This window comes from Phaseolus vulgaris, chromosome 1, assembly GCF_000499845.2.
Source record: "Phaseolus vulgaris cultivar G19833 chromosome 1, P. vulgaris v2.0, whole genome shotgun sequence".
NCBI classification, from domain to species: domain Eukaryota; kingdom Viridiplantae; phylum Streptophyta; class Magnoliopsida; order Fabales; family Fabaceae; genus Phaseolus; species Phaseolus vulgaris.
In genome coordinates this window covers 39,260,835-39,274,958 of record NC_023759.2, presented here as the reverse complement: position 1 = coordinate 39,274,958, position 14,124 = coordinate 39,260,835, and the positions used below count along the sequence as shown (strand labels likewise).

The window sequence follows — 14,124 nt, the reverse complement described above, 5'->3', positions numbered from 1 at the left end:
AGGTTAAATGGTTAAATGTATTCGTCGTGTAATCTGTTTTGTCTAGTTCGTAATAAAGTTCCTTAAATTGAAATTCACATACTGTAACGATTGTGAGGAATAGCTTTGTCTTACTCCAAAATATAAATTCACATTTTTAAAAAAATTTAAAATGTATAAAATATAAGTTTACAAATTTGATAAATAATAAATTTTAAAATGATTATAAAATAATTTAGAAATATATATTAGAATTAAAATAAATTAAAATAAAAAATAATAATATTAAATTTAATAAAAATAAGTATTAATAATTAAAATTAATCTTTTATTTATTATTTATTTTATTATAATATGAAAATAAATATTAATAATCAATAAAAAAATTATAAATGTTATATATATATATATTAAACTATAATTTACATATATAATCAGTATATAATTTATTATTTTAAAAAAAAATATGAGGTCATCTTTATCTGCAAATCTCTTCATGGAGGCAGAGAAAGTTTTAAACAATTTTTTTTATCCTTTTTCGTGTTTTTATTCATTTCTTTTTTTGTTTTTCTAACTTTTATTGCACTCTTACTTTCTTTGTCAATCCTTGGATACAAACAAGTCCTAAAAGAAACCAATAAGTGTGGATAAAAACTAACACCTTCACAATTTTCCCGTTTCTCTAATGGAAAACCTCCTAAACCCAAGCCTTTCCATCCATCCCTAATAGAGCAGCTTCTTCCTGCACCCCCCATGAATTCTTCATCTACGACCACAAATTTAAAACCCCAAAATTATCCTTTAGTAAAAAGTTAAAAATAAAAGGCATAATGTTTTACAGTTGGTTAGTGAGTGAATGGAGTGTGGGGGTTGAAGGTGGTAGTGATGGCGGCGGTTGTTGTTGTGGTGATGGTGGGTTGTGTCGACAACAGTTGGCGGCCATTGGCGGTGGTTCATGGAGTGGTGGTAGTGGTCTTTTTATGTGAGTTTTCAACGTCCTTACCCATGATTGCTTTAAGAGGTATTTGTGGATTTTTTGTCTTCTGGACTGGGTAGCTCGGCGTAAGAACAAATAAACTAATCCGTAAGTTTCAAAATTATGTAATTATGTTATGTTATGGATTGTATAACATGAAACTAACTCTTGGATCTGGATTAACATTTCATGATCGTCTAGTGTACACCATCCCGTCATTTGTGACGTTCCGGACTAACTACAACGTTGACTCCGTGCTCTCATATGATGCAGTGTCTTTATTGACCTGACTACAATCTATCATGCACTAGAGGATAGTGACAATGCGCCTAAATATACCCTGCACCAAGTTCAAGTAAATTAAAGTAGTCAAAAATTAAAATTAATATATTATTTAATTACATATAAAAATAAAAAAAATCTTACCAGATGTGCACGCTCCTCTTGAGATGAGGAACCTAGTTGATGAGCATTTGGACTACGGAGGTGACGATGTGTAAAACACTTCGTCGATCTCCAAGCTCATCTCTGCCAATGTATGGGTGTGACATCATCCTAAATCAACACATGTACTAAGGAACACATGTAGATGGACTAGAAGTAACTGTGAGACTTGTCATCAAGTGGTTAACAAACTGCAACCACCTTTGGTCAATGACGTGTACCAAGACCCTCAACCGACACCGGTGGTCGTGGAATGGTCTACTCGTAGCCAAATTGGCTTAGCACACGCTCAGACATATGTCTCTGCAATAAGTTGCCCAATCGCAGGAGACCCACAAATAAATAAATGTTTTCAAATGGCCTACTCAATTTGTGGTCCTCATACGGAGTCCAAATCATGTCATCATGTGTTAGTCTATCCAACTACACCCGCACATCACTAACAACACAAATATGATGGGCAACGATGTATCGTGTTGCCCGCATGTGTACGTCATATGAGGAATTAATATCCCTCATTCCCATGCTCAAGAAGTGGTCGTAAATCCATGCATGAGTAATTCAATCATATTAATTATAAAATATTTAATATGACATTATGGAATGTAACATGTGATTGTTAATTCTTTGTATGGTTTCATGATAAGTGCCCAATTTCCGTAATATTTTATATTAAAATATAGGCACTTATGAGTATTAATTGCTAATTTACATATAAAATAATCTCTAATTTATGAATTTATACATTTTTGATGATATTTAATTGAATAAGAGCATTTTATTCCCAAATTTGGTGTTAAATGTAGGTTTCTAGGGGAGAATGGAGATTTGGACTAAAGAATAATGATATGTTATAGATTGAGAGGAAAAGACCATTGAGTAAATTGTAACCAATTTGAGATAATAGAAGGAGCTAGAAGTATGCGTGGCTAATTCTACCATTTGGGATTGAGAGTAATTTGTTCAAACTCTTATGTATTGAGGTGATATTTAACTATGATATAATATTATGTTCTTGATTGATTATTGGTATGGTTGTTTTGCTTTTAAATATTTGTGACATGTTTGAGGATCTTGAATCTGACTGGGAAGTATTTTTAGGGTTTTGAACTAATCAATAATACTTAACATATTTGAGTGTTAGGAATAGACTTGAAATGTTAATTGCTATTAAACGTCTGAGCTTGATCCTAAGTTGTTCTTATAAATATGTGATGGATCCATATTTAGGAAACATTTTTAAGAGTTTTATATGCGAGGAATCGATATAAATGACTTTTATACGGACATCAATTTCGACCAAAGAACATAATGTTAACATGCTAATCAAAATATATAAGAGTGAGACAGATGAAACTGAATCCTTATTTTTTCCAATTGAAGCAATTACTCTTTGATTTGTATTATTGTTAATTCTTGCCATTATAACAATCTTCAAACCAAATTTTCATTGTTCTGTTTTATATTTAGCGAATATTGTACTCGAATAGTCAATTGTTCCTTGTGGGATCGATATCCGTACTCAGGAACAAATTATTACTTCTGACAACGCAATGCACTTGCCGTAGAAAGTCATCATTTCATACCTGAACTAGTGTCACATAACTATCCAACCGCTTCACGTTGAAGTAACAAGCATCCCCCACCTGATCATATAGATGTGTTAGTACTGCTTCTCCCCACGTGCATATCCACTTCACATACGTAGATTGCTGGACAACAGTAAGTATGAAACAAATACAAAGGTGACACTTTTATCTGAAAATATAGTGCATCCAACTAGATGTAACAATAAGCTTTGATAACACATTCCCATGTCTCATGAGCACAACGTTCCTCATATATATCTATGAGTCAACTCAATCATACGTGGGTGCTTTGACATTGCCTCATCTCAGCCTTCTCACAAACCTCCTCCACCTAGTAACTCAGTTAAAATTATCGCAAATTCGTATGTAGGGAATTGCCCCAAAATGGGGAGGTGTAAAAGAGATGACACATCATCAAGTGTGATGGTCATCTCACCTATGGAAAGGTGGAAGGAGTTTGTCTCCCCATGCCACCTCTCAACATAGGTTGAAATCAACCTTTTGTCCCTCACCTCATAACTTATGTTGCACAAACTAAACAATTGATAATTATGTGCAAGAAGCTCAATATTTGCATGAGGCATCCCAAATTTATGTAATTTCCACCGTGGAATACCAATTTAAGTTCTCCCCGATCCTAATACAAATATTTGTATATAAAATTTAACTAAATCAATTTAAACAACAATTAACCAAGACAATTTAATTGAAGGCTTTTTCGTTCTTACCTCACCCTCCCACAACCTAGCAACAACATGATCAACAAAATTTACCAGGAACGATAGGTTAGAAGATCCTCCAGGGAACCCTTCCACATGCTCCAGTTGCTCATCATGAGCATCAAGAATCCTTGTTGTTACTCATCATGAACATCATCATCAACACCAATCATTTCCTCAACATCATCCCAATCTCTTATGCGGACTGATGTCGTTGGTCTTGTGCAACCATGTCCCTGGTATCCAACGCCTCTTGTTTTAACCATATTTTTCCACAACAACATGCCAATTTCAATTATTTACAAAAGCAAATATAACATAAATATTTGTACAAAAATACTATCAGATTACGTAAACTATAATTTAATTTTAAAATAAAGTAACTAGATTACATAATTTGGACCATTGCACCAGATTCGGGCCTACAAACTGGATTACATAATCCGACGCATTGAAATCTGAAAAAATATATTTGGTTACGTAATCCGGAAGATATGTTCGGATACAAAAGTAACTGCCAAATTAGGTAATTGCTACATGTTTTTTCAAATTTTCATGTTGCGGATTACATATTCCTGTTTCAATTCGCTCCCATTTTGTACTTGCGGTCTACGTAATATGGGAATTTTGAATGAAAAAAAAACCAACAAGACACAAAATATGTACCAAACATTGCAATAAAACACTCCAAAAAAATGCAAACATTCACCTCTATAACAAGAAAATCGCACGTGAAAGACGAAAACCTTTCAAAAATTGCGAAGAACCACCACAAATAATCTTGGAGGTGCACTGGAATGAAGGAGACCAGCCTTAGAGGTGTGTTGGAATGAACTAGACCGTCAGAATGAAGAAAAACCTCGGAGCTACTTTTGAATGAAGACCGTAGAGGTGAAAGCGGTGTTAGAGAAAAAAGCAAAGAGAGAGCGTAAAGGATAAAGTTAAATGTTTAGGTTTTTATTTTTTTAAACTATTTACCTTTTCCACCTTTCCTACTCACCCTTTTAGTTTCCTAAGCTCCAGCTACTCTATTTGAGGGCACAAACCCTTTAATTTGGTTTTTTCAAGTTTATTACTTTTTTATTTTTTACCAAAATCCTAAATTTTCTCTTCATATGGTTGCCTTTTTCATGCAGAGAGACACTTTAGGCTGGTTTAAATGGATTTGCCAACAAAATCATCAGTTGATTTATTCACCCACTTTTTCCAAGACTTTAAAGTTATGTTTTTGGCCACCTTAGTCCATATATCTTAGTCCCTTTATTGAACTTGATGACCACCTACATTTCAACCTATCATTCCACACCATCATTGACACACCTTCCCTTTATACCTTTAAGTTTAAAGATCAAATAACAAACTTACCATCAATTATATTAACTAAACCTACCCTAAACACTATAATCAAGAAACCACCAAGAACCATACCATTAGGTCTTCCTATATGCATAAAAACATACAAAGAATTTACCAAAAACACAAACCAAGATCCACATACATCTTACCTTAAGCTTTGCTCCAACTCTCGGTAAATTTTTTCCAAAAACTTCATAAAGAACCAATATACCTTAAAAGAACTCAAAAACATCTACAAACACCCTTTTTAGAAGCATAGCTCAATTTGATCATCTCTTACATTTGTAACTTGTTTTGGACTCTCTTTGACCTTTTTGTGAGCCTTTAATTAGGTTCCCATTAGAACTCGACTTCCCATCAACCACCAAAAATGTTTCTCAAAATGTCTCGCAAGTGATTGCAAACGTTTCTACTTCCAACACAACTTTTAAAGGATTTAAAACTCTCAACTACTCAATTTGAGTCCAGGATTATTTTCAACCAATAAAACAATATTCAAGTCTATCCAAATGTTCAAGACAACCAATAAATCTATCTATAATAATATATACAAATAAAGGTACAATGGAAAGTTTTTACACATATCGCAACCACAAATTTTGTTAAAAAAATATTAAAAATAACAAATTCAAAAAATATATAATTTTTCAAATGATAATGTATTTCAACCTAAATATTTATTTTCTCACAAACCCTGTATCTCTATTTGCTACAACCTTTACTCCACCATTCAATGGTTTTCCAAATTCATGCTACAAGCTCTATACATGACCTTTCTCGATTTTGGTAAGGTTAATTGTTATATAGACAGTAAGATCTTTGTCCATGTGCACCAAATCAATGAAATCTTTTGCCTAACATTCCAATGTTTAAAATTTAAAATCGTAAATGGAGGAGATCTTTTGTTGCATCAAATGTTCCTTAAAGTTTAAAATACAATTTATGGTATTTTTTTGTTTTGTTTTGATTTTCGCTTTATGGGTTGGAGTTGATTTTGTTTGGAAAATTATGCCACTAATATTTGGAGTTTAATTAAAGTTTATTTTATTTCAACAAAATATTTAATATTAAACATATTATGGTTTACAATTTTACTTTCTAAAGCATAATAGTCATTAGACATTGTTTACTAATCAATTATTTCTTTAATATTTTAGTAGATTTATATGTTCACTCATGTTTTTACATGAAAATTTGGTACTAAACCATCACAGATTTTACATGTCGCTCTTGCAAAAGTAAATTCACTCTGTAGAGGAAGTCTCTTTTGAAAAAGAAAACTGGAATCTCATCAACAAGGTTATTTGATTGTAGTTCATGGTAGAATTCACTAAACTAAAGTTTCCATTTTCAATGGAGTTGGTCATACAAGACAAAAATGTAATATCTCATTATTTTTTTACCTCATACAATGACTATTGTACTTATTTTGAATAATTTAAGGCCTTTATAATTTATAGATTTCATTACTAAAAAATATTCATGCAGGGACACAATCCATGCTTCAATCAGAATCAGAAGAACCCTAATTTACAAATTTCAAAGTAAATATTTGAAGACATTTAATATGCATTCTATCTAATCTTTCAGCTTTGCTTCAAATGGTGGGTGTTATATAACAACCTATCACCTTTACAAAATTAACTTTTAGTTTGGAACAAAGGTAGTTTCACAATATAATATATTGGTTCAAAAAACAAACCAACAATACATACATATTTCTATAATCACTGCTCTTGACTTGTCACATACTAGGTTGAACTATTAGGATTGAATATCATCTCAAATTAATTACATTTTTTAAGTGTAATGAAGGCATTATTTTATGTGTATGTCATGAGAGTACTCATGAGTGTTGGAACTGAAAAAGAATTACAAAGAGTTGTCGAAAACACAAAGTTGAATGCCATATCCAAAAGGTAACATAAATGTTGTTTTTACAAATAATATTGTATTTTTCAAATTGTTTTACCAATATTACTTTTCATAATAGTTTTCAAATTGAATGCACTTTTTTGGGAACTATGTTGATGAACTCAATGCATTCCTCACATACGAAGAAATTCAAAATGTTGTTATTCCTGTATAGTTTGTCAAGGTGTGTAATTCTAGTAGCAACTATATTCGTTAATGAGTAAAAGTTTCATTATTTTCTATGATATTATTTTTCTTTAAATTTAGATAATGTGTTTATTCAAAACTATATTAATTATACAAAGATTGTTTACAATGTGGATTGCGAAGAGCCAACCCAACTAAAAAATGTAACTTTATAATTCAACATTTAGTTTGTTAGGATAATAAGTTTGTGTGAATAGGAGGTCTAATATAATCAAATGTTTATATTGTACATGATGTGTGAAAGTATTGACTCACCATCACAAGAATTAAGTCGGTTGTTTGAATTTTTTAAACAGAACATTGAATATGAGTTTCTTCAAATGATAAAATTTTAGTATAAAAATGATCAAAGTTTCATATATGAACAATTATTTAAAGTTAAATTTTTTGTATTAATGACAATATCATTCAAAATTTAATGATGATGGCATGAAGATAATGATATGTACTTCATTGTTTTATACAATTTTTTTTTGTTTATTCATTCTTATTTTAAAGGTAACTACTCATTGAATTTCGTATAGGTTGTATTTGTGCAAATGATAATGAATTTAAACTGAAAATTTACATATAGATTACCATAACCATGTGGTTCACTTTGAAAATTTTTGTAAAATAATTGTACCACATAATAGATAAAAATATATTAACAATATCTTAATACAATGAATAATGAGTGTACAAATTTACTCTAAATATAAAAGAATTTATATATATATATATATTATATATTCATAATATAGCATGTGACATTGTAAATTTGATAAATTATGTTTAATTATTTAATTTGTTTGGATTTTTTTATAATACTAGCATTAAAGTAAATTATAAATCTCATGCAATATCATCCTCGAGTTAATAAATATCTCTAAACACAAAAATGTAATCTTCACATAGAGAATAAAATGTCTATTGTAAGATTTTAGATTTTATCTTCCTATAAATATATTTAATAATTTATCTTAATACTGTTTGATGCAGCTAAGATAAAATATGAACAAGTCCTCACAAAAAAAAATCTTTATATTATCTTTTTGAATAAAAATATTATTGATGTGATCCATGATCACTATATCACATATTACCTAGACATATTATATATTCATGGAGGTTGACAGCTGAAACAATTTATATTTATTATATATTATTCATCATTATTTTAAATTGTTCTATTTTATCAAATTAAATTTATATAATTAATATATTATATTTTAAGATAAATTTCAAAGGGTGAGCCGCTAAAAAAAATACTAGTATACACCATTTAAAACCCCATGACACCCACATTTACACTGTTGAATACCCCATGTTTCCACTATCCTACACCACTTTGCAAGCTTAATGAACATTTTGGTACATCACACTTTATAACTACATGCAATTAATAACCATTATTTAGTGTATACATATTTCATAAAAAATAATATTAAACTAATTAGGACATTCACAAGATGTGTTTCACCATTTCACCATATTTTATTAAAATAAAGTAAAAAATAACTTGAGAATAATTTAATCTAAACATAATGTTTTCAATAAAAAATATTCGTAAAAAAAATATCGAAACATTACTAATCATAATTCAAAATAAGTAACAAGAATGTTACTAAAAATAATATTTTTTATTTTTTATTTATAATAAATCACTAGAAATTGCATTTATAATGATTTTTAACTATTAGAATTTGCAATTTTAACGGTTACAAATGTTTTTTAGTGTATAAAAAATTAAAGGAAAATAATATTAAAAGAAATTGAAAAAAAAACTCCATCAAAATTTAAAGATTTAGTTATAGAAAATCACATAATTAGATAGTAACATTTGTACTATATAAAACTTACAGGTTTAATATGACTTCATATGAAAATTATTGGTTTATACAATATTAAACTTCTTTAATTTTCAAAATTTTTGTGAATGTTCTACCGAAACACGTAAATAAATTTTAAATTTTTAAAATTTATAATATTTAAATATTATTTTTCTAAAATTAAAAAAACAATTACTGACACTATAGCATGATGACCTAAACCTATTAGTCAAGAAACACGCGTCCTCCGGGGAAAATGAAAAACAAAAATTCACTTTCCCTCGCGCGCCCAAACTCAAAACTCAAATGACGATGAGTTGCCACGCTGGCGATCCGGGACAACGCGCTTCACCCAATCGCAATCACTGCTCACACTCTATATAAGCTAAAAACCATAACCAAAGTTTTCATAATTCAAAAATAATTCCTCTGCTTCTCGCATAGTGCAACATCAAAATTCAACGATTTCAACTTCAATCCTGAAATCAACCACGATGAGTTCTACTGAGGTTGCAACAACAACGAAGAAGGGTGGAAGGGGCAAGCCCAAGACTACAAAGTCCGTTTCCCGTTCCTCCAAAGCTGGTCTACAGTTTCCCGTTGGCCGCATCGCTCGCTACCTCAAAGCTGGTCGCTATGCTCAGCGTGTTGGCTCCGGTTCTCCGGTTTACCTCTCTGCTGTTCTGGAATACCTTGCCGCTGAGGTTAGTTCAATTGTTCATTTAACAATTTTTAGTAACATTTTTTTGTTGTGTATTTTGTCCTGATTGTTTTGGTGGTTTAGGTTTTGGAGCTTGCGGGGAATGCTGCCAGGGACAACAAGAAGTCGAGAATTATTCCAAGGCACATTCAACTTGCGGTTAGGAATGACGAGGAGCTCAGCAAGCTTATGGGGTCGGTGACCATTGCCAGTGGTGGGGTTCTGCCCAAAATTCATCAAAATTTGCTGCCCAAGAAAACTGGCAAGGGAAAAGGAGAGATTGGATCTGCTAGTCAGGAGTTTTAGATTTTAGTGTTTAATCTTAAATTTTAAGATATGTGACCGTTTCTTATGTAGTTTTGATATATTGAAATTAGGATCTAGATTTGATGATGTATAGTCCTTCAGTTTGTGAGAAATAATTACTTGTTTTTCTCATTATATGGTTTCTATTCTATCTTTTCTTTCTAATGATGTCTCTTTTAAAATTTAGCCCTTTTACCAATGGAATTGAATAAAACCGGAATGTGTTGCATAAATAATGTTTTGATTAAAATTTCATTAAAATAGATAATCAAAAATTAATTTTTTATGTAGAGTTATTGTATATAAATGAAGTAAAGTTTCTGTTTCTGTTTATATATAGACCTTTAAAGGGCACTTAATATGTATTCTATATTCTTCAACATTGTTGCTCACATCTTATGAAAAAACTGCTTCTTCTTCCCTTTTCTCTGCACTCAATCCTACCTTGTTATCTTCAACACCACAAATCTTTTTCTTCTGCTTCGCTTTTGGCAAAGCAAGCTAAATGGAACTCCAAAACCAACGTCATAATCACACATCCAACCCTTGTTGTGATGGAGTCATGTTCCTCCATGTTTCAACTCAGGCAGATTCAAGCACGAATGACACTCACCGGCCTAATCACCCACACCTTTCCCCTCAGCAGAATCCTAGCTTTCTGCGCCCTCGCCGCCGATGCCGGCGACATCTGCTATGCCCACCGTCTTTTTTGCCGTATTCCTCAACCCAACACCTTCATGTGGAACACCATAATCCGAGGTTATAACAAGGCTCGAATTCCCGTCATGGCCTTTTCCTTCTTCCTCGACATGTTTCGACGCCGGGTTCCATTCGACCCAAGAACCTTCGTCTTCTCTCTCAAAGCCTGCGAACACTTTTCGATGGCTCCACAGGGGGAGTCCGTGCATTCCCTTGCTCGGAAAACTGGGTTTGATTCCGAGTTGCTCGTGCGGAATGGGTTGGTGCATTTTTACGCTGTTCGTGGTTGGTTGAACCACGCCCGCGGGGTGTTTGACGAAATGTCTGTTAAGGATGTTGTTACTTGGACCACGATGATTGATGGGTATGCGGCGTGCAACTGTTCTGATGTGGCTACGGAGCTATTTGGTTTGATGTTGGAGGGTGATGTTGAGCCTAATGAGGTGACGCTGATTGCGGTGCTTTCAGCTTGCTCTCATAAGGGTGACCTTGGTATGGGGAAAAGGATTCATGAAATTATGGAGAAGAAGAATGTGAGGTGGGGTTTGAGTTTACACAATGCCTTGTTGGATATGTATGTGAAATGTGGCTGTTTGGTGGCTGCTAGGAAGGTTTTTGACAGAATGGAAAGTAGGGATGTTTTCTCTTGGACAACCATGGTCAATGGGTATGCTAAATGTGGTGACTTGGAGTCTGCAAGGAGGTTTTTCGAACAAACTCCTCAGAAAAACGTGGTATGCTGGAGTGCGATGATTGCAGGATATTCTCAGAATGACAAACCTAAGGATTCATTAAAATTGTTTCATGAAATGCTTGAGGAAGGTTTTGTTCCGGTGGAGCACACCTTAGTGAGTGTGCTCTCTGCTTGTGGCAAACTAAGCTGCTTTAGTTTGGGTCATTGGATACATCGGTATTTTGTTGACCGAATAAGAATATCGCTGAGTGTTACTTTGACAAATGCAATTATAGATATGTATGCCAAATGTGGAAGCATAGATGCGGCAGCGGAAGTCTTCAGTGCAATGTCGGAGAGAAACTTGGTTTCTTGGAATTCTATGATTGCAGGTTATGCTGCCAATGGTCGAGCAAAACAAGCTGTTGAAGTTTTTGATAAGATGAGATGTATGGGATTTGAACCGGATGATATTACATTTGTGAGTTTGTTGACAGCTTGCAGTCATGGTGGATTAGTTTCTCAAGGTAAGGAATACTTTGACACCATGGAAAGAAAATATGGGATAAAACCCAAAAAGGAACATTATGCTTGCATGATTGATCTTCTAGGTAGAACTGGCCTCGTAGAAGAAGCTTACAAGTTAATAAAAAACATGCCAATGCAACCTTGTGAGGCTTCTTGGGGTGCCCTTTTAAGTGCTTGTAGAAAGCACGACAATGTTGAGCTGGCCACTTTGTCTGCTTCTAATCTTCTAAGCTCGGATCCAGAAGATAGTGGTGTTTATGTGCTTCTGGCAAATATTTGGGCTAATGAGAGAAAATGGGGTGATGTGAGGAGGGTGCGAAGTTTGATGAGAGACAAGGGTGTGAAGAAGATTCCTGGTCATAGCTTAATAGAGATAGATGGTGAATTCAAAGAGTTTTTGGTGGCAGATGAATCACACCCTCAATCTGAGGAGATCTATCGAGTACTGGATGAAATACTTTTGTTATCAAAATTGGAAGACTCGGACTGTGACTGCGAGTTATAAGCTTCAGTCGGGACAAATATGTCTCTCCATGAAATTCCATTAAAACCCGAAACTGAAAACCTTATCTTGGGAGTAATATACAAGATTGGTAAAGAATTTGATAATAAAGTGGACGGTGAATGCGGAGTTTCCTGCTCTGTCCGATAATTGCTCGAACTACAAAGGAAATATACTTGTATTGCTATCTTTATGGTGGCTATTTAAGGCAGATAATGTTATGTATATATTCCTGTTCACATCTCTAGGAACCTTCGACATGCTATTAGGCTTAAACTACGTTAACAATACAAGGAAAAAAGCTGTTAGCTTCTTATACACGCCTAAATTTAAGCTACAGCAGAGCAATTCACGAGTTCAGTTCATTAAGGACAATGGGTTTCATTTTGACTCTGATAGACTGCTCTTGTCAACTTGTATGCAAATTGTGGTGCTGTGCGATGGATTTTAGCTAAGGAAATCTATGATCACCTTCCATCCAAATAATTGGTTGTCTCAACTTGATTCATACGTGATCCTATGGTTGAAAATGACTTGTTATGTTGGAGTGTTATGATATCTGATTACACTGAAAATGACCAGCCTTAATAGGCTCTTCAGTTTGTTCAAAGAAATGCAACGACAGACAGAGAATAGTGTCTGATCAGATCATGATGTTCAGTGTCATTTCTGCGTGTGCTGGTGTTGGTGCACTTGTTCAAGTGTCAATGTTAAATGTTACAAAATAGTTTTTTTTTTTTTTTTCTGTTAAATTTAAACACTTGTTGATATTAATTAGTCTTTTAGTTATTTTTTTTGGAGCTACTTGACCCACAATGCTCGGATTGAACATTATCATCCTCTTAAAGAACAATTCTCCAATAGACAGGAGTTATGACTATTTGCAACTTTAGCCGAATATATATACCTTTCGTTAGTACCTCCATGGCTAGTGTTGAAGGCTTTGTTTTTTTTTTTTCTTTTCTTTTATTTACAATTCCGAGGAAGTAAATTATCATATTAAGTTAAAAATCCCAATAATATGCACACAAACACTCTACCTTGTACTACCAAAACATCACCCTCTCTCTCTTAGTGTCATTTCTTTCGAAGTGGTTTCCGTCATAAGACACCAAAATAATTTCATTCTGATTAACTCTATAGATATCTTTTTGGTGAACTAATTTATGCTTATATGTGGATAATATAAAAAGACTTAGAAAGACTAAAACCCAGTTCAAGACTGAGATAAACCCATGATGAGAGAAAGCATAGAGAAAGGCTTGAAAAGGCTTTGGAGACAATGCAATACAAGTGGGCAAATTCTTCCCACACCCAACAAAATTTGAAAATTCCAAAAATACCTTTTATTCTAAAAATAAAAATTCGGAATTGAAAATAATACATTATGGAAAAGTAGAATCGGAAGAACTTTTTATATTTCAAAAATAAAAATCTAGAAACAAAAATTAAAAGCCCATTCTTAATAAAAAAATCTGTAATACAAAAATAATACAGACATTTTCGTCTTTTCCACTGGAATTGGGTGCATGATATGGTGCAAGAAGCAATTGCCTACAAGTGACTCATAATTTTTGAGGCCTGTTGAAGGCCCAATACTTTGAAGAAATTAATATATTTGGAGTACTAAAATAAAATTATTATTATTTTGTTTATAATGGATAATTTTTTTTAATATAGGGATTCTATTTTTCTTTTATTTACTTGTAAACACGATAAGA

At 32.7% G+C, this 14,124-nt stretch overlaps 2 protein-coding genes across 2 annotated transcripts; both read left to right on the top strand.

The window, feature by feature from the left end:
• Window positions 1–9,408: 9,408 nt before the first annotated feature.
• LOC137814168 (histone H2AX-like) lies at window positions 9,409–10,136 on the top strand. Its single transcript, XM_068616759.1, has 2 exons — window positions 9,409–9,699; window positions 9,780–10,136. The coding sequence occupies exons 1-2, from the start codon at window positions 9,490–9,492 to the stop codon at window positions 9,999–10,001; spliced, it is 432 nt and encodes a 143-aa protein (XP_068472860.1). The 5' UTR covers window positions 9,409–9,489; the 3' UTR covers window positions 10,002–10,136.
• Window positions 10,137–10,356: 220 nt separating this feature from the next.
• LOC137814167 (pentatricopeptide repeat-containing protein At2g22410, mitochondrial-like) lies at window positions 10,357–12,740 on the top strand. The gene has a single exon (XM_068616758.1). The coding sequence runs from the start codon at window positions 10,400–10,402 to the stop codon at window positions 12,404–12,406; it is 2,007 nt and encodes a 668-aa protein (XP_068472859.1). The 5' UTR covers window positions 10,357–10,399; the 3' UTR covers window positions 12,407–12,740.
• Window positions 12,741–14,124: the final 1,384 nt, after the last annotated feature.